Below are 19,977 nucleotides of genomic sequence, written 5' to 3' on the forward strand. Positions count from 1 at the left end.
ATTTCGAGTCACCGTGACCTTGACCTTTGACCTAGTGACCTGAAAATCAATAGGGGTCATCTGCCAGTCATGATCAATGTACAAATGAAGTTTCATGATCCTAGGCCAAAGCCTTCTTTAGTTATCATCCAGAAACCTTTTTACTATTTCGAGTCACTGTGACCTTGACCTTTGACCTAGTGACCTGAAAATCAATAGGGGTCATCTGCCAGTCATGATCAATGTACCTATGAAGTTTCATGATCCTAGGCCTAAGCGTTCTTGAGTTATCATCCGGAAACCATTTTTACTGTTTCGAGTCACTGTGACCTTGACCTTTGACCTAGTGACCTGAAAATCAATAGGGGTCATTTGCCAGTCATGATCAATGTACCTATGAAGTTTTATGATCCTAGGCCTAAGCATTCTCGAGTAATCATCCGAAAACTATTTTACTATTTCGAGTCACTGTGACCTTGACCTTTGACCTTGTGACCTGAAAATCAATAGGGGTCATCTGCCAGTCATGATCAATGTACCTATGAAGTTTCATGATCCTAGGCGTAAGCGTTCTTGAGTTATCATCTGGAAACCATCTGGTGGGGACGGAGACCCCACGACACCAGTACATAATATAATCTGCAAATGTGGTCCTAAACTGCATCCAAGAACGAGTCACTGTGACCTTAACCTTTGACCTAGTGACCTCAAAATCAATAGGGGTCATCTGCCAGTCATGATCAATGTACCTATGAAGTTTCATGATCCTAGGCGTAAGCGTTCTTGAGTAATCATCCGGAAACCATCTGGTGGACAGACGGACGGACCGACATGTGCAAAACAATATACCCCCTCTTCTTTGAAGGGGCCATAATAAACACAAGACTATTGCCAAGCAATATATGTCTGTTACCCGCTCCACCATTGTCAGAAATTCCACCATTGTCAATTTTTTTTTATTTGTTGCCATAGCAACCAGAATTTTTGACGTAGGAACAAAATGAAATGACCTGCTGTGCATAATGTCCATATTGCCATCTATCCATGTTTCAAGTTTCATGATTAAAGTAATCACAGCATCCAGACAACCACCATTTTTAGCAGTATATCTAGTCTATTTGTTGCCATAGCAACCAGAATTTTTGATATAGGAAAAAAAAAAGAAATGGCGTGCATAATGTCCATATTGCCATCTATCCATGTTTCAAGTTTCATGAACAAATATTTAGGACTTTCAAAGTAAGCGCAGGATACAGAAAAGTGTGATGGACCGACGGACAGAGAGTGAAAACCATAAGTCCCCTCCGGTGAAAACGGTAGGGGCAAATAAAGCTCACACTGAGGACATTTTACCTTAATTAAAGAGCAAAAGAAAGCAATTGGGTACGACCCCTCCCCCAGTACTGTTAGTCAAACGAGCTGTCAGAGGTCAGCGCGCTCTACTATTCGAGTGCTTGACAGTATAACGTAAGCCATCATGGGGAAATTGTTCATATTCAATAATTTTTAAAACGATCTTTCAAAACTAAAAAAAGGAAAAATACAAATTTTTTTTTTTTGAGGAGGGGGGGGGGGGGGGGGGGGGGGGGGGGGGGGGTTGAGAGGGGGTATAATGTGGGGTGTGGTCATTTATTAGACGATCTTTCAAAAATAAAACAAGCAAATTCGTAGAATTGATATCCCCCGCCAAAATACTTCTGAACACAAATATTTCTGGACAGATGGACAACGCCAACAACATCCTCTTATCCATTTATATACTCATACCAAGTTTCAATGAAATCCGCCAATGCACTTCCAAGATATGGCTTCGGACACAAAAAAGCATTTTTTCAAGATACAAAGGGCCATAACTCCGTTATTAACAGCTGGTGTATAATGCAATTAGGCATGCTTCATCCTCTTATCCATATATATACTCATACCAAGTTTCAATGAAATCTGCCAAAGCACTTCCAAGATATGGCTCTGGACACAAAAGTGCCGGACGGACGCCAAAACAATATCCCTCAGCCTATGTCGGGGGATAAAAAGGAAAAAAAAAAGAAAAAAAAAAAGGGTATAATGTGGGGTGGGGTAATTTATTAGATGATGCTAAAAAAAAATATTTTTTTTTTTGGGGGGGGGGGGTAGGGGGGTAAAATGTGGGGTGTGAACATTTATTAGATGATGTTTAAAAAAAAAATGGTGGGGGGGGGGAGGCTGAGAGGGGGGGGGGGAAGGGATTCTGGGTAGGGGCGTGTGGTATTGTTTGGGTGGAATCCATTGTGGTATTCAGGTAAGTGTTGTTTTGTCAAAGTAAAAATGTGATCATAAATAAATAAGTTATGGCAATTTAAGCAAATTGTTCAATTATCTAAGTGTAAAAGGGGCCATAATTAAGTCAAAATGCTTGAAACAGTGGTCTGCTCTTGTTTATAGGTTGGGGTCATGTTGGTAAACAAGTATGCAAAATATAAAAGCAATTTGTCAAAGGATATAGGAAATATTTGGGGTAGTACGCAAAGTTTAACATTGATTTATCAATAATATGCATATTCTAAGTATAAAAGGGGCAATAATTCTGTCAAAATGCTTGATACAGATGTATGCTCTTGTTAATAGGTTGGGGTCATGATGGTTAACAAGTATGCAAAATATGAAAGCAATATGTCAAGGGACATTGAAATATTTGTGGAAGTACGCAAACTTTAACATTTGCTGCATATTCTAAGTGGAAAAGGGGCCATAATTATGACAAAATGCTTGATAGAGTTGTCTGCTCTTGTTTATAGGTTGGGGTCATGTTGGTAAACAAGTATGCACAATATGAAAGCAATATGTCTAGGGACAATGAAAATAATTGGGGTAGTACGAAAACTTAAACATTTGCACGCTAACGCTAATGGAAACGCCGACGCCGGGTGAGTAGGATAGCTCCACTATATATATTTAATATATAGTAGTCGAGCTAAAAATGGCAAACAATATGTTTTATTAAAGTGAGTTATAAATTGATAAGCTGATCAACATAGGGATTCCCCCCCCCCCCCCACCCCCGCTACACACACACCATTCACACATTATGGGGGTACAGGCTACATGTATAAATATTCACACGCTCCAACAGCTGTAGTTTGTACATTTTAAAATTATCTATTAAAGTTAATTAAACCAGATCTAAACTAATTTGTCCAGCTCCTCCATAGCACTGAATGGCAGATATGTGAGAACGTATCTTTGAAGTCAAATGCAATCACTGGAACAAATATACAGTTCAATTTTTATTACAAGACGTGAAAATTAATGTTTCATCAGCAATCATAGTGATATAGAAAGTATGCCAAATACAGACAACAAATCTATGTATTATAAGTTCTATAAAGTTTAGATGGTAATCATAATTATAAGTGTCTTGTTCTGTGAAAATTGGGCAAAATGCATGTGCATAAGTGTCATCCCAGATTAGACTGTGCAGTCCACACAGGCTAATCCGGGACGACACTTTACGCATTTATGGTATATTTAGTATCAAAGGAAGACCCTCCTTACCAAAAATCAAGTTTAGGAGGAAAGTGTCGTCCCTGATTAGCCTGATCGGACTGCACAGGCTAATCTGGGACGACACTTAACGCACATGCATTATGCCCAGTTTTCTCAGATCACGACACTTAATATGACATCCAGTCATGCGAAAAAAGGCCACTGCCACATTCGGCCAGCCTAGCTCCAGACCAGCCTGCATGACCTTATAGCAGAAAGTGTAGTTCCTGGAGCTATGTTGGGAGAATATAGCATTAGACCCATGGTGTTCATCATTTAAAATTAGGTACCCCGGTAATCAAATATATATTTCATTTACATTTGGGAACAATTTGTCAATTTATTTTCAATCATCAGCAGGGGAAATACTTAAACTGTTGCCATCCACCTAAGTTCAAAATACTGCCCTCTTTACTTTGTGAAAACTATAAGACTGTTGTCAAATGGCAAAGAAATATCTGAGCCAAGCTCTGAGAAAGCAGGGCTTGATGCATGTGTGATAAGTATCGTCCCAGATTGGCCTGTGCAGTCTGCATGTATGATAAGTATCGTCCCAGATTGGCCTGTGTAGTCTGCATGTATGATAAGTATCGTCCCAGATTGGCCTGTGCAGTCTGCATGTATGATAAGTATCGTCCCAGATTGGCCTGTGCAGTCTGCATGTATGATAAGTATCGTCCCAGATTGGCCTGTGCAGTCTGCATGTATGATAAGTATCGTCCCAGATTGGCCTGTGCAGTCTGCATGTATGATAAGTATCGTCCCAGATTGGCCTGTGCAGTCTGCATGTATGATAAGTATCGTCCCAGATTGGCCTGTGCAGCCTGCATGTATGATAAGTATCGTCCCAGATTGGCCTGTGCAGTCTGCATGTATGATAAGTATCGTCCCAGATTGGCCTGTGCAGTCTGCATGTATGATAAGTATCGTCCCAGATTGGCCTGTGCAGTCTGCATGTATGATAAGTATCATCCCAGATTGGCCTGTTCAGTCTGCATGTATGATAAGTATCGTCCCAGATTGGCCTGTGCAGTCTGCATGTATGATAAGTATCGTCCCAGATTGGCCTGTGCAGTCTGCATGTATGATAAGTATCGTCCCAGATTGGCCTGTGCAGTCTGCATGTATGATAAGTATCGTCCCAGATTGGCCTGTGCAGTCTGCATGTATGATAAGTATCGTCCCAGATTGGCCTGTGCAGTCTGCATGTATGATAAGTATCGTCCCAGATTGGCCTGTGCAGTCTGCATGTATGATAAGTATCGTCCCAGATTGGCCTGTGCAGTCTGCACAGACTAATCAAGAACGACAAATACTGCCAAGACTTGTTTTTAGTTTAGAGAAAACTTCCTTTAAATGAAAAAGAAATCATAAAAAGGGAAAGTGGCGCCTCAGAAATGCCAGTGTCGACTGCTCTGGCTAATGATGTGGGACGATACTTTGTGCACATGCATTAAGTTTTCCCAGAGCACAGGTTATTTATGTAATGCTACAGACACAGAAACTTGAACACACATTCATTTTCTGGGAATCATTAGAAACAGACGATTTGTTATTTTTTTTTGTAAAATGACATCAAAGGTGTAAACAGAATGAGTAAGCGCAAACTTATCAAAAACCAAAAAGGAATTCAGATCTGGTCAGAACGAAATATCATGAAACATTTATTGCCAATAACAAATGAACACTACAAACTTCTTTTTATACTTTTGAGGCAAAAGTGCACAAAAATGAACACAAGGTGCATTTTTAAATAAAATTCAGCTGCCATTCTGTGTTTAAATTTCGACTTCGGCAACACTTAAAGATGTATTTCAAAAGCATACTGTTTATTTAATGTTGAGGAGATATGCGAAGTGTTCAGGACATCTGGGCTTAATTCATGTGTGTAAATTGTCACCCCAGATCAGCCTTTTCAATCCACACAGTTTAATCAGGGACAACACTTTCCGCTTTTATGGAATATTTTGTTGAAAGGAGAAGTCTTCTACACCAAAATCCAGTCTAGGGAGAAGTTGTCCATGAACATGTGAGGCATGTTATTGAAACAATTCTTGTTGAATAATGAAGTTACAGTCTAGTGAAAAGGGGTTTACAAAAAACAAAAACAATAGCATTTATTGGAAGCACACAATATTTCTGCATTATGTCTCATTAAGGCTCATCTATGATAAAGATGTATAAGCATAAAATTGAAAAATCTGTAACATACTATATATTTATTAAAAGCAATCAAATGTGTTATGATTCAATTAAAGATACTTGTAAAGAATTGACAAAAATATCTGGATATTGCATTAAGAAGACATAAGTAAAATCAACATCAATGCCTCTAAAAAAAAGCATTTAGCAGAGACCATTTCAATTGAGATCCGCACAATAGATTGTATAAACAAAGATACAGATGGAAATGTATAATAGAGCCCTGTCATGCAAAAAAGGCTGCAATCGCGCACACTGGTTTCATTAACAGACAGGGTAGCTCCTGACCAGTCTGCATGGTTGTGCAGTCTGGATCCACTTATGGCATTAGACAAATCTGAGCATGAAGCAGTTAATAACAAAGAAATCCACCAACTTGATAATGGTTTTTCAACCAGATCTGTTGAATGGAGAATGTATGGATTTAAACAAGGCCTGTCTAAATCATTTTCAATGCTATTAACACAAATTGCTCAAATGAATGAGACTGTATACTTAATATTTAGAGCACTACCAAAGCTAAGGACACATGACTCAAACACCATTCCAAAGCATTCAACAATCAAATAACAACCATTCAAAAGCTACTTACGATATAACTAACAACAATTTATCAAATGACCATACTCCATTGTAATTTAAAAACATACCTTAACAATAACAAATTAAAGGCAAGTTTGGTTACAGCTGTAAATGTTAATATAAACAAGTTTCCTAATTTCTCAGTAATGTATATATTGCAAATCTTTATACATGTATACCTAATAAATGATACAGTAATATATATGTGCAAATACAGAATATGTAAATGTTACAGATTGTCTGCTACTATGAATACTCTACATATATGATCGTTTTGTTGCACCAACATACAATTAAAATAAACAGACAAGTGACATAACATCCTTAAACATCAAAAAATATATATGCAATGTTATAATCATAAGACGCTTACAGTTTCACATTTCGTTAAAGCCTGGTTGTCCATTGTTTTTTTTTTATCTCCAAGCGAGGGTGACATCGCAATACAAATGTAGTGCAAATTTATGCCCTGTGAATTGTTTATGCAATTCTTAGAGAAATGATCATGTAAGGTATAATGAAGACAAATACTTTCTTTGTCTACAGCAAAATCAAAAGATTGTTATAAAAGAAAGTATTAGCCCGTGATTTTCTGTTTATTTTATATCAATAATTTTATTTTATATCAATAATGTCTCCATTCACTCTGATCCTGGAAGACACTTTACACATGGGCCTTTTATGTTACCGCAAACTGCACATTTATATTTATTTAACAGAGACAAAGAGTGAGATTCGAATATGGTCAAAAGACCTGTAACAGAAAATGGACATAACTGGTCATATATTCGAATATGGTCAAAAGACCAGAAACAGAAAAGGGACATACCTGGTCATATTTCTGTTCATTTTTGTTTTTTATTAAACAATTTGAATTTTTTATATATAGATTTCAAATTAGAAAAGTTAAGCCGAAAATTAATTTTACAAATATATAATTGAACACCAATGCAAAAATAATCATAATAATAAAACAGAGTTTGATTTAAGATTTTTAACAGAAAAGAAGAGTAAAAAGTACAGCATATAGTCCTATATATATATATATTAAATATGGCAGGTACTTAAACAGTGAAATTACATCAATCACGAAAAGTCATGCCCAAGAGTGCTAGGATTACTTCGAGTTATCTTTGAAAACATTTCAACGAATATAACAAAACCTGCAGCTAATCTGATCCATTCTCTTTATGATTTGTTTCTTCACCTCCATTTTCCCCCATTTCCTCTGCTGCAATACGCTCCTTGTCATTCAAAGCTTCAGTACCCGCCTCTTTATCAATATTAGCTTCAGACTCCGCCCCCTTGTCAATAATTGCTTCAGACTCTGCACCCTTGTCAGTAACTGCCCCTGACTCCGCCTCCTTGTCAATTACTGCCCCTGACTCCACCCGCTTGTCAATCAAGCCGTCACCAGCCCCGCCCCTGACGGCAGACTCCACCTCCATGGCCTCCACGCCTCCGTCAGGTTCGTCCCATTCTGCCTTACTGACCACATGGACCACCGCTTCCCCCAGCACGTCTGCAATCTCATTGGACGAGAAGGTTGCTGAAATGACACGGTTACCGAGACGGTATGGTAACAAGACCACATCGACAGACACATCGTCCCCTGGGTTGACAACCTTCCTGTAAATATTTCAGATAAATATGGCCATTAGATAACAAGTCGTGATATGCATAGATCTTGCTAATCTGAACTAGAACTTGTCAGCATAGTGACTGATACCCCCTGACACTGCATGTTGTCATATTGAGGAAGTTGTAACAATGAATTATTTGACTCTGTAGCGTTGGCAGTTTTAACCCCAAAGGTTAGGATTAACAATTTTTTTGTAGATAACAAGGGATGCAAACTAGTGGCCCGAGAAACAAAATTTACATTTTGTAGGTCCTGAAGTGAAATGAGCTCTTTTTTAAAGCTTTAAACAATTTAGTTCAATTAAACATAAAAAAAAATATCTGCTAAAGATCAGTTATCATTTTAAGAATATTCACTCGTTTAGGCCTAGGAAATGGTTCAATTCAGGCTCATAAGACATTATGCATTGAAAGTGTGTCATGTAAGCAATTTTCTTTAATTATCTATTATTATATTCAAAGAAAGTATGAACTACACATGACAAGACATGTATACGGTTTGGGCTTGCTACTCTTTAGCTGGACAAAGATGGTTGGACGTATGAGCAACTTATTGTAAACAAGATGTGTTTGTGAAACACTATGTCCCCATATATTTGACCTTAAAGGATGACCTTGACCTTTCACCACTAAAAATGTGCAGCTCCGTGAGATACACATGCATGCCAAATATGAAGTTGCTATCTTCAATATTGCAAAAGTGTACATTAAATGAGGGATTTTGTCCCATATATTTGACCTTTGACCTTGAAGGATGACCTTGACCTTCCACCACTCAAAATGTGCAGCTCCGTGACATACACATGCATGTTAAATATGAAGTTGCTATCTTCAATATTGCAAAAGTTATGGCAAATGTTAAAGTTGGCGCAAACAAACAAAACAACAAACCAACAGACAGGGCAAAAACAATATGTCTCCCACTATTTGTTTTTCTTTCCCTGAGAACCCTAGTGTTTTGTTACTGGGTTTCAGGAGAAATTATTATTTTTGCTATATAAGTGTATATAAACTATTATTTTACGACTGCAACGATAAAACAACACATTACTCCATTTAACTAGTTTAATGACCCGATTCCAAAATATTTTGCCTCCCAATAAACATCACAAAATGTAATAGAATGCACAAAGTATTCACTAACAGATCTCTGTAATATTATACGAGTAAAAAGTGGGATATAAAAGGCCGCAGCGAAAAAACAGCCGGTGGTAACCACGAGCCTAACGAAAAATCGGCTACTCACTCGTGGAAACCTGTTACTTTGAAAATATACCTACCGGAGGTGGATGAGCACACGATAAAATTACAAAACGTGAAGTAACACCGTTATAGTAGCAACACCGTGTACCCAAAATAAAAAATGCTATTGCTCATCAAGCGACCGAACTAGGAAGAACCATATACTTTGCTGGGCTAAACCTAGTTCTACCAATCGCTTGACCATTGTATCCACTTTTACATGATAATCGCCATGACACTTTTAATGACACACTAAAACTTTTACTTGATCACTACACTTGTGATCGCACTTTTTTCGCACTTGCGAATTACATACTTAATCGGACATTGATCACTACACTTGTGATCACACTTTTGCGCATTTGCGATAACACTTACTTGATCACTACACTTGTGATCTTTTACATACTTAATCGGACATTGATCACTACACTTGTGATCACACTTTTTGCGCACTTGCGTTAACACTTACTTGATCACTACACTTGTGATCCAATACTTTTACTTGTACCTTTTACATACTTAATCGGACATTGATCACTACACTTGTGATCACACTTTTTCGCACTTGCGATAATATACTTAATCGGACATTGATCACTACACTTGTGATCACACTTTTTCGCACTTGCGATAATACTTTTACTTGATCACTACACTTGTGATCACTTTTATCGCCACACTTGCGATAATATTACTTGTACCTTTTTACAATCTTAATCGGACATTAAAATACAACTTATCGCTCAGGCAGCGATTTGACACCTAAACGTTTTTTACCCTACGGTATTGCTACTATTTTTTATTCTGTTCAAGCAGCTTAAACTTTAATAACTTGGAATTACCCGAAAGGACAAGGATGATAAACTACGCAAGTAGTCACAGAGTCCATTCAGATAAATGTAAACTTGGAATTACCCGAAAGGACAAGGATGATTAACTACGCAAGTAGTCACAGAGTCCATTCAGATAAATGTATAAATGCGCATGCCCATCCGACCCCCGGCAAACAGAATTTTCCGGCACTGCGACAGGAAGGCAAATGCAACAAGAAATATATGACAATAAAATTACAAGACATAATAACACATAAAAAGGCTTATATGACAATAAAAAACAGACAGAATATAAAAAACGACGCCAAAGTGAATGTTCGGATATGGAAGTGGCATCAAAAATTCCTGTGCACTTATATTAAACACGAGACAGTTCATTGTTCACCGGCAGAATGCATGTGCTCTATATAAACGTGCGACAGTGCGTTTGTCCATTGTAGCATTCGATGAAGACAGTCCAAGCGCCGAGTCACGCTGTCCGCTGGAAAGCGCCCCAGTTGTACAAGACCAAGTTTGGCACCATCTCGATCGACTGTAAGGGGTGTGGCCTGGCCCCGGCACCAAAATGGGTGTGAATGTCTGCTGTCAGATTTTAGGATCCCGCCATGAGCCGGTGTACATGTACTGGAAATATAGAACTTGCCGGCAGAATCGTATAGCTCAAATGTATAGTCCATTTATGTGCAAGATATGTTTTTAAATCGACTCTGAGCATCTTAAAATGTGGATGTCGGACCAGTCGAGATATTAATCAGGGTGCGGTGGGTGGGGTTTGTTGACGATCCGAACAAAAGCACAGGCAGTTTGCAAAAGGCGGAATGACGTAATATCACGTGGTACGGAAATGCGTAATTTCATTGTTTTAACGAACTCTACCGAAGCATTCCGTACATAACGTTACATCCGTAATCGTATCTATAGAAACCAGCAAACAACATTCGTTTCCGCGAAAATAAATATTATTAATTTATATTCAGAAATTAATAAGTCTTATTTTACGACTGCAACGATAAAACAACACATTACTCCATTTAACTAGTTTAATGACCCGATTCCAAAATATTTTGCCTCCCAATAAACATCACAAAATGTAATAGAATGCACAAAGTATTCACTAACAGATCTCTGTAATATTATACGAGTAAAAAGTGGGATATAAAAGGCCGCAGCGAAAAAACAGCCGGTGGTAACCACGAGCCTAACGAAAAATCGGCTACTCACTCGTGGAAACCTGTTACTTTGAAAATATACCTACCGGAGGTGGATGAGCACACGATAAAATTACAAAACGTGAAGTAACACCGTTATAGTAGCAACACCGTGTACCCAAAATAAAAAATGCTATTGCTCATCAAGCGACCGAACTAGGAAGAACCATATACTTTGCTGGGCTAAACCTAGTTCTACCAATCGCTTGACCATTGTATCCACTTTTACATGATAATCGCCATGACACTTTTAATGACACACTTAAACTTTTACTTGATCACTACACTTGTGATCGCACTTTTTTCGCACTTGCGAATTACATACTTAATCGGACATTGATCACTACACTTGTGATCACACTTTTGCGCATTTGCGATAACACTTACTTGATCACTACACTTGTGATCTTTTACATACTTAATCGGACATTGATCACTACACTTGTGATCACACTTTTTGCGCACTTGCGTTAACACTTACTTGATCACTACACTTGTGATCCAATACTTTTACTTGTACCTTTTACATACTTAATCGGACATTGATCACTACACTTGTGATCACACTTTTTCGCACTTGCGATAATATACTTAATCGGACATTGATCACTACACTTGTGATCACACTTTTTCGCACTTGCGATAATACTTTTACTTGATCACTACACTTGTGATCACTTTTATCGCCACACTTGCGATAATATTACTTGTACCTTTTTACAATCTTAATCGGACATTAAAATACAACTTATCGCTCAGGCAGCGATTTGACACCTAAACGTTTTTTACCCTACGGTATTGCTACTATTTTTTATTCTGTTCAAGCAGCTTAAACTTTAATAACTTGGAATTACCCGAAAGGACAAGGATGATAAACTACGCAAGTAGTCACAGAGTCCATTCAGATAAATGTAAACTTGGAATTACCCGAAAGGACAAGGATGATTAACTACGCAAGTAGTCACAGAGTCCATTCAGATAAATGTATAAATGCGCATGCCCATCCGACCCCCGGCAAACAGAATTTTCCGCCACAATAAATTTCACAAATTTATCCCCCACAAATTCTGGATTAGCCCTTTAACAGAACTTTAAGATGACGTCGCGAATGCAATCCAAATACAATTCGAGGCCAACATCCGACAGATGCACACCATCGCTCCGAAAAAAACCTGGCGTCGCGGAATCGATCGGCACCGACACTATTTCGTGCTTGGTAAACTTTTTCGCGCGCAGCCGACCCCAGCGATTGATGTGCGATCACACTTTTACTTATCACACTTTACTTGAGCGCTACACCTGCGATCATTCCACTTTTTATACCAATGGTCACTTGACTATTACACACTTGTTAACTCGGACATTTAGTACCAATGGTCACCTGACAATTACACGCTTTACCAATGGTCACTTGACCATTACGCACTTTTTAACTCGGACATTAAATACCAATGGTCACTTTACCACTACACAATTTTTAACTCGGACATTTAATACCACGGACATTTAAAACCAATGGTCACTTGACCATTACACACTTTTTAACTCGGACATAACTCGGACATTTAATATATCTCGGACATTTAATACCAATAAGCGCACTATTTCGTGCTTGGTAAACTTTTCAGCGCGCAGCCGACCCCAGCGATTGATCTGCGATCACACTTTTACTTGTCACACTTTTACTTGATCGCTACACTTGCGATCATACCACTTTTTATACCAATGGTCACTTGACCATTACACACTTTTTAACTCGGACATTTAGTACCAATGGTCACTTGACCATTACACACTTTACCAATGGTCACTTGACCATTACGCACTTTTTAACTCGGACATCAAATACCAATGGTCACTTGACCATTACACAATTTTTAACTCGGACATTTAATACCACGGACATGTAATACCAATGGTCGCTTGACCATTACACACTTTTTAACTCGGACATAACTCGGACATTTAATACATCTCGGACATTTAATACCAATAAGCGTTATACAAGTTTTTTCCCTGCTGCATTGCTACTATTTTTAAAACCTAACCTTTAAATTAGGTTGATATACTACGCCTGAAACCCAGAGTCCATTCGAGCCAATGTGTTGATTCATAGTTGCTAAGGTTATGGACCGACTTTATGGGGTCGCACTGCGAGGTAGTCTGTAAACGACCGAACTGGACACAACGCAGACTCCGGCTCGTATGGGATCCTAATTGTGACCGGAATACCGCGCTGATTTGTTTTATGTTTCCTGAGTGTGACCATTATGGCGTGTTTATCCCCCGTGACCCTAACGTGGGCTATTTGCAACTGATAACTGTATGTTGCTGTGGCTACCAATTCACTGACTCGGAACGGACCGAAATATGCCAGAGTAAACATAGCATTGAATAGTGAGCGCTCGAAGTCATTATAACACACCTTTGCTAATTGCGAGACAATAACCGTCAAGACCTTGCGAGTGATTGGTGCCAGTGCCCGCGTACCAACCGTTTGTCGCGAGCGAGAACAGCCCTCAAGCATTTACTTCACTACCAAAAAATGTTACTTATATCGTACTAGCCCATGTATTTATGAATATAACTCAATCCAGAAATGTAGCTCTTGATAGATTTAGGTGATAGACCCTTTTCAAAACAATAGGCTACAAAGAGAACAACATGTTGTTTATCCGCGGGCCAATTGTTGTTTAGACTATATGCAGATCGAAAATTGTTGAACATAATATTTTTATTTTTTAAATCCTCGCCCAGAGAAACAGTGCAACTACAATTGGAAATAATTCGAGAACAGTTATGTCACTAGTTACGCCCTTTTGCCGCCATAAATTAGGCCAACGAGCGTTACACCAGTGACCTTTAAAATAAATCCCAAAAACCGAAACCAGACCCGCCAGCACTATCTGTAAACAATTCAGTGTCAACATTGAATATCCAGTATCGGTCATGGAAAAACGACACGCCGTTGTAATCGCGCAAAAATGTCAACCACATTTCGAGGTCTTGCCTAACAGCACGTGTTATACGTATGCGGTGGAATGCTTTTGTTATGTCACAGGTGGTGTTAATTAATCAAAACGGGCGGCCGACTGGGATTGCCCTGCACACGAAGTTAAGAGACCTTATTAACGATTGAACTTGCTTTAGGTTATTTTTTATTTTTATTTTTTTGTTTCTGCACGATGGTGTGAATTTTTTCCCGTAACTCTACGATTTTTATTTAAGAATGCGGACTACTAGTTCCGCCGAATCTTATTCTAAGCCTAAGAACACGATTATTTCCGTGGGCCCTTCTGTTTTCTTCGTGGCTAACGGCACGTTTAGCTCGTGCATGCAATTGATAAACGAATCCATCACCTTGCGGCAACCTAGCTCAGATTTATCGCCACCAAGAAAATCGTCTAAATAGTGTATAAGCTTGCCCGATGACATTTTACTCTTAACGCAGAATTCAAGGAACGAGGAAAACTGTACAATGTTTTGCAACTGACTGAAGCTCCGAATGGTAATGCTTTTTCCACATAAAACATACCATTAAACTGTATGCCCAGTATTTCGAAATCTTCTCGCCGAACTGGGAGTAGGCGAGATGCAATCTTAAGATCCGTTTTGAAAAATTTACAGTGTCGCCCTAAATCTTGAACCATGTGAACCGCCTCATCGAAATTTGTGTACTGAGCGGATGAGTATTTTTTATCAATGAAGTCATTAACCGAGTTACCCTCTGGGAAAGAAAGGTGATGAATCATCCTAAATTCACCTGGTATATTTTTTGGCACCAAGCCAACTGGGGAAACCATGAAATTAGAAAAAGGTTGTTCGCTGAAAGGCCCAGCCAACCTCCCCGCCAAAATCTCCTTATTTATCTTATCTTGAATTATGTCAGCATTTGCGATTGCAGGCTTTAATTTTTTACTAAATCTACTGACTCTGGGTCCGTTATAATGCATTGAAAACCCATTTGTAAAAAACATTTAAAAGGTCATTTCGATCTGTAGAATTATACGATGTTAAATATTCACGTAATATTTTGCTATTCACCGGCGATGGTGCGAGATTAAGTAGGTCATTACAGGGAAAGTTAATGCAAAATCTCCTGCACTTTATCGCGTCGCGTGCTATGGTAGAGTGACGCATAAATCAAGAAAGCGTCCGACCACCGTTCGATGTTATGAATTTTATCCCTACACTCCTTAGGGCGCTGTTCAAGAGTGCCCTCTGCCGAAAGTTACAAAACACTACCGTTACAAAGAGCGGATAATTCGAAGGCACCTATTAACAGCCAAATTGACATATTCGCCTCTAGAAATTTGTTGTTTCAATGCGGCTGGCACGTGCGCAGCCAAGTCATCGTTTGATAAGCGCGTTAATTCCTGACGACTATATCATGTTTTGACCCTGATTAATAGCCGAAGCAAGAGATTGAACTTTTATTGTATTTTCGATTACCGGGAAACTTAAGAGTTGATTCCCCGCTAACACCGCACCCCTCAACGTTACGTGTATTAATAGGAGGAACGATTTTAGATGCCCTTAGATCTATTATCTTCTCAAAATCAATAAAGCCTCTACCTGGATCCGGTTGTAAGAGACGGGTATCGTCCTCTCCAACCTCTTCCACATTTTCCGGTAATTTCCGCTTTGTTCCACGCGGCATTATTTGAGATGATTCGAGATTTAATTTAAATTAAGTTTGTTGACGATCCGAACAAAAGCACAGGCAGTTTGCAAAAGGCGGAATGACGTAATATCACGTGGTACGGAAATGCGTAATTTCATTGTTTTAACGAACTCTACCGAAGCATTCCGTACATAACGTTACATCCGTAATCGTATCTATAGAAACCAGCAAACAACATTCGTTTCCGCGAAAATAAATATTATTAATTTATATTCAGAAATTAATAAGTCTTAGTTTTATGTATACACTGGGTTTCAGGTGAAATTATTATTTTTGATATATGAGTGTATATAAACTATTTGAAACCATGGGTGTGGACAGTTGGAACACAGGGGTCATGATTAAATGAAACTTAGCAGATGACCACTACATGATGTTACATAGAAAAACTACACTTTGAGTCATAAATGTTTCTTCGTCAGTGGCAAAAAGGTTCATCTCTTGTTTCATCTTGTGACCTAGTTTTTGCACACACCTGACCTAACCTGGTTTTTGCACACACCTGACCTAACCTAGTTTTTGCACACACCTGACCTAGATTCAATCTTGCCTTAGATATTGTCAAGATAAACATAACAAAGACGTTTCATTACAATTCAGTCATAAATGTGTTAATATGCATTTTCTTAGAATTAAGCACAATTTCTTTCAAAACACATAACAAGATTCACACCTGCAATTGTTACTGTAAAGATAAACAATTATGAACATGTTTCATCAAGATTTAATCGCAGGTTCTAGAGATGCAAAAAGATTGTTCACTTGGTTTAGTTTGTGAAAATTGTTTTTGAGTTATCTGACCCAGATCTTGGCCAAGATATTGTAAAGAACATTGTAACCCAAAATTGAGACACAAATGTCGCTTCTAGAGCAGTGACCAGGTTTGACCTGGCGATCTAGTATTTGAAGCACATGACCAGGATCTGAATTTAGCCTATATATTGCCGAGATAAACATTCTCATACATGTTCATAAAGATTGAGAAACAAACATGGCCTCTAGAGAGGAAATAATGTTTTTATAAGATTTAACCCTAAGACTATAAGCTCTCTATCTGAAAGTACTGAGAAATAACAACATCAATTCCAATATAAGAAAGCAGGTCACCTGATATGGTAGGATTTAGCCTTCACTATGTATGGTCCCTCCACTTGGAATACGCAGTTGTGAAGGCGCAGTTTGGTAACATTCTTAAATGTCAAGGGAACTTTAGTCTCAATCCGAGAGCACACCTTCTTTGGGACCTGTAAGAAGTAGAATGCATGAAACTGTGAAGAATGTATAATTATGGCATATCTGTACACCTAAAAGATATATAATTTTACGATAATTTGAAAGTTGCAAAAAAAGATGAAGCATGAGTTTTAAAATTTGAAATCTGAAAATAGATATGTAAACTATTCTGGGAACACGATGTATTTTTCATGTGTTTAAAGTGTCATTCAAGATTAGCCTGTGCAGTCTGCACAGGCTAATCAAGGCGTCGCTTTCTGTATTAACTTGATTTTTGCTAAGAAGATACTTCATTTAAACAAAAAAATCCATAAAACCGAAAGTATTCACTTAAACAAAAAAAAATCATAAAGCCGAAAGTATCCTCCCTGATAAGCCTTTGCAGACTGCAAAAGCTAATCTAGAACAACACTTTACACATTTCAGCCCCATTTCCACGGAGTGCAGCTAATATTTTTCTAAACCTTACAAAGCATACAACTCATTCTACCAGAGTCCTTATTTTGTATCAAGTTTTTAAACACGACTCACATCAAATTCAAGAGACAGGAACTTCAATGTAAAGGTCTCAGAATCGGCATAGAAGCGGTTACTCTCCACCACCCGACACGCTGCCGTCAGCTTGAACTTCAACTCTGGGTTCAATGTGGACACATAGTCGTCAGCCACCACCACCATTTTGAGAATGGTCTCTGAGGAAGAAATGATAGCGTTTGTTACAAACTGGCTATATGCATGTTAATAAATATGAGCCATTCTCTGTGAAAAGGGGGTTTAATGCATGTGCGTAAAGTGTCGTCCCAGATTAGCCTGTGCAATCCGCACAGGCTAATCAGGAATGACACTTACCACTTTAATGTTATTTTTTGTTTAAAGAGTCTCTTAGCAAAAACCGAGTTCAGGCGGAAAATGTGGTTCCTGATTAACCTATGCGGACAGCACAGGCTGCGGACAGCACAGGCTAATCTGGGACGACACTTTATGCACAAGCATTAAACCCCCTTTTCACAGAGCAGGGCTCATATGTCTATCGCCTAAGTGAAACAAGATTCAATCATACAGATATGTTCAGTTCACATTAACAAGACTTTACAACTAATTCTGAAACAAGATTGTTCATTTGTTGGTTGATTTTAGCCGTGTTTTTGGAAAACTGTGACTACTTCCTGAATGCATGCTGCACAGGCAAAGCTGGCACGCCACTTTACACACATGAATTATATTATATATCAGCACCATATTCTGAGAGGAAGGCTCGTTTGTTTTTCAAAATCATCCAACTCATGATAAACTTGCGTCAGAATAAGTTGTTAAATCTTATGTATAAAAAGGGGCATAACTGCTTCATTGTATATTTTACCACTCAGTTATAGTTATTGGTTTATTCGAAATATTATCTCTTAATGATTATAATTACAATTAATGGAATTTCAGTTAGAAAGCTTGTTTATGGTTTCTAATATACACATAAAAAGAAAACGCCTCCCCCCTTGATCATGCTTTTTACCTAACAAGAGGGCCAAGATGGCCCTAGTTCGCTCACCTTTTTTTACAATGCCTTGTTCATTGCTTAGTTGAAAATTCAGTATTCTAGAGGATATTAGATTGGTTCTCTTCTGTTTACTTTTGCAGTGTGAGCATATGATTAATTCTGATTGAGTACTGTCTATTTACATGGGTATTTTGCATGCAAACATTTGCAAGTAATGCTAAGTCTACATATGTTTACAAGGTTTTTGGACCTCCTGGCCAAGACTTTGACCCCACATGACCAGATGTCAAACTTTGCATAGATATCATCAAGAAAAACATCCTGGTCAAGTATCATCATATTGGACCAAAAGTATGGCCTCTAGTGTGTTTACAAGGTATCATTGGGAAAAATCTTCTGACCAAGTTCCATGAAAATTGGACAAGAAGGTTTCTCTATAGCCAAATAAGGAAAACTGCCGACCCACTGGCGACCATGTTTTTTAACGGACAGGAACCACTTTTGAAATTAACCAAGATATGTATCATTTAGACAAACATTTTGACAAAGTTACATGAAAATTTAAAAATTAAACAAGACTTACCTTGGTTAAGTTGATGTTTGAATGTTATTCTATGAGTCATAGACTCACTGGAGGGATTACCAGTAAATGACGTTATTTAAGACTGACAGTGATATGACGAAATAGCATTGGGCATGAAATGTGACTTCTACAGTGTTAACAAGGTAACCATGTTTCATGAAGATCGGACAAGAAATGTGGCCTCTAGAGTGTTTACAAACAAATGTGGACGGACTGACAGACGACCGACAAAGACCGATCAGGTGAGCTAAAAAGTCGATTTGAAATGGACAGATGGCCACCCAAGTCTATTTCATGCAGAAAAGAATATATTTTCTTTTTGATATATTTTGCATTATTTGCTGATAAGTACATTATAAAAGATAACAACAATTAACTGTGTATTACACGGGCAACACATACTGATTGCATACAAAACCCGTCATACCTTGGTCAGCTGCCAGCGACGCCTCCTGTATTTCTCCCTTCAATGTCTTTGCAGCCACACCCGTATAGAAAGTTGAGGCCAAGGTCAGGGTGACCTTGACTTTGATGGGGTCAGAGGTCAAGTTCTTCACCTTGACCCCAACTTCAAGGTCATCTCCAGGGACTGTTTCATTGGCCAAAAGGAGGTCAAAGTCGATCTGTTGAGGCATGACATCGATTGCAATATTTATTTGTTTATTTGATGTAGCACCTCATTCAAACCTTTCAATCAGCTTCTTGACATAAAAAAGTACTGCATTCTTATATTCTATATATAACTACTAGAAACATTATAACTATACAATTGG

The 19,977-nt window shown here is 38.3% G+C and overlaps 1 protein-coding gene and 1 long non-coding RNA gene across 3 annotated transcripts in view; both read right to left on the reverse strand.

Moving 5' to 3' along the window:
- Positions 1-3,229: 3,229 nt before the first annotated feature.
- LOC127844575 (protein-glutamine gamma-glutamyltransferase 4-like) overlaps positions 3,230-19,977 on the reverse strand; it is a 55,853-nt gene continuing 39,105 nt past the window's right edge. For both annotated transcript variants that reach the window (XM_052374933.1, XM_052374934.1), the window contains exons 12-15: positions 19,632-19,827; positions 17,661-17,821; positions 17,004-17,140; positions 3,230-7,914 (exon numbers count right to left, since the gene is read on the reverse strand). In XM_052374933.1, coding sequence (XP_052230893.1) covers positions 7,455-7,914; positions 17,004-17,140; positions 17,661-17,821; positions 19,632-19,827 — 954 coding nt within the window. In that variant the 3' untranslated portion in view covers positions 3,230-7,454. The remainder of the gene's footprint in view (positions 7,915-17,003; positions 17,141-17,660; positions 17,822-19,631; positions 19,828-19,977) is intronic.
- On the reverse strand, positions 8,978-16,986 carry LOC127844589 (uncharacterized). The gene is made up of 2 exons (XR_008032824.1): positions 12,002-16,986; positions 8,978-9,949 (listed from the first exon to the last, which is right to left on the reverse strand). It is a non-coding gene; the product is annotated as an uncharacterized LOC127844589 (long non-coding RNA).

Source organism: Dreissena polymorpha, chromosome 9, assembly GCF_020536995.1.
Source record: "Dreissena polymorpha isolate Duluth1 chromosome 9, UMN_Dpol_1.0, whole genome shotgun sequence".
In the NCBI taxonomy this organism is placed as follows: domain Eukaryota; kingdom Metazoa; phylum Mollusca; class Bivalvia; order Myida; family Dreissenidae; genus Dreissena; species Dreissena polymorpha.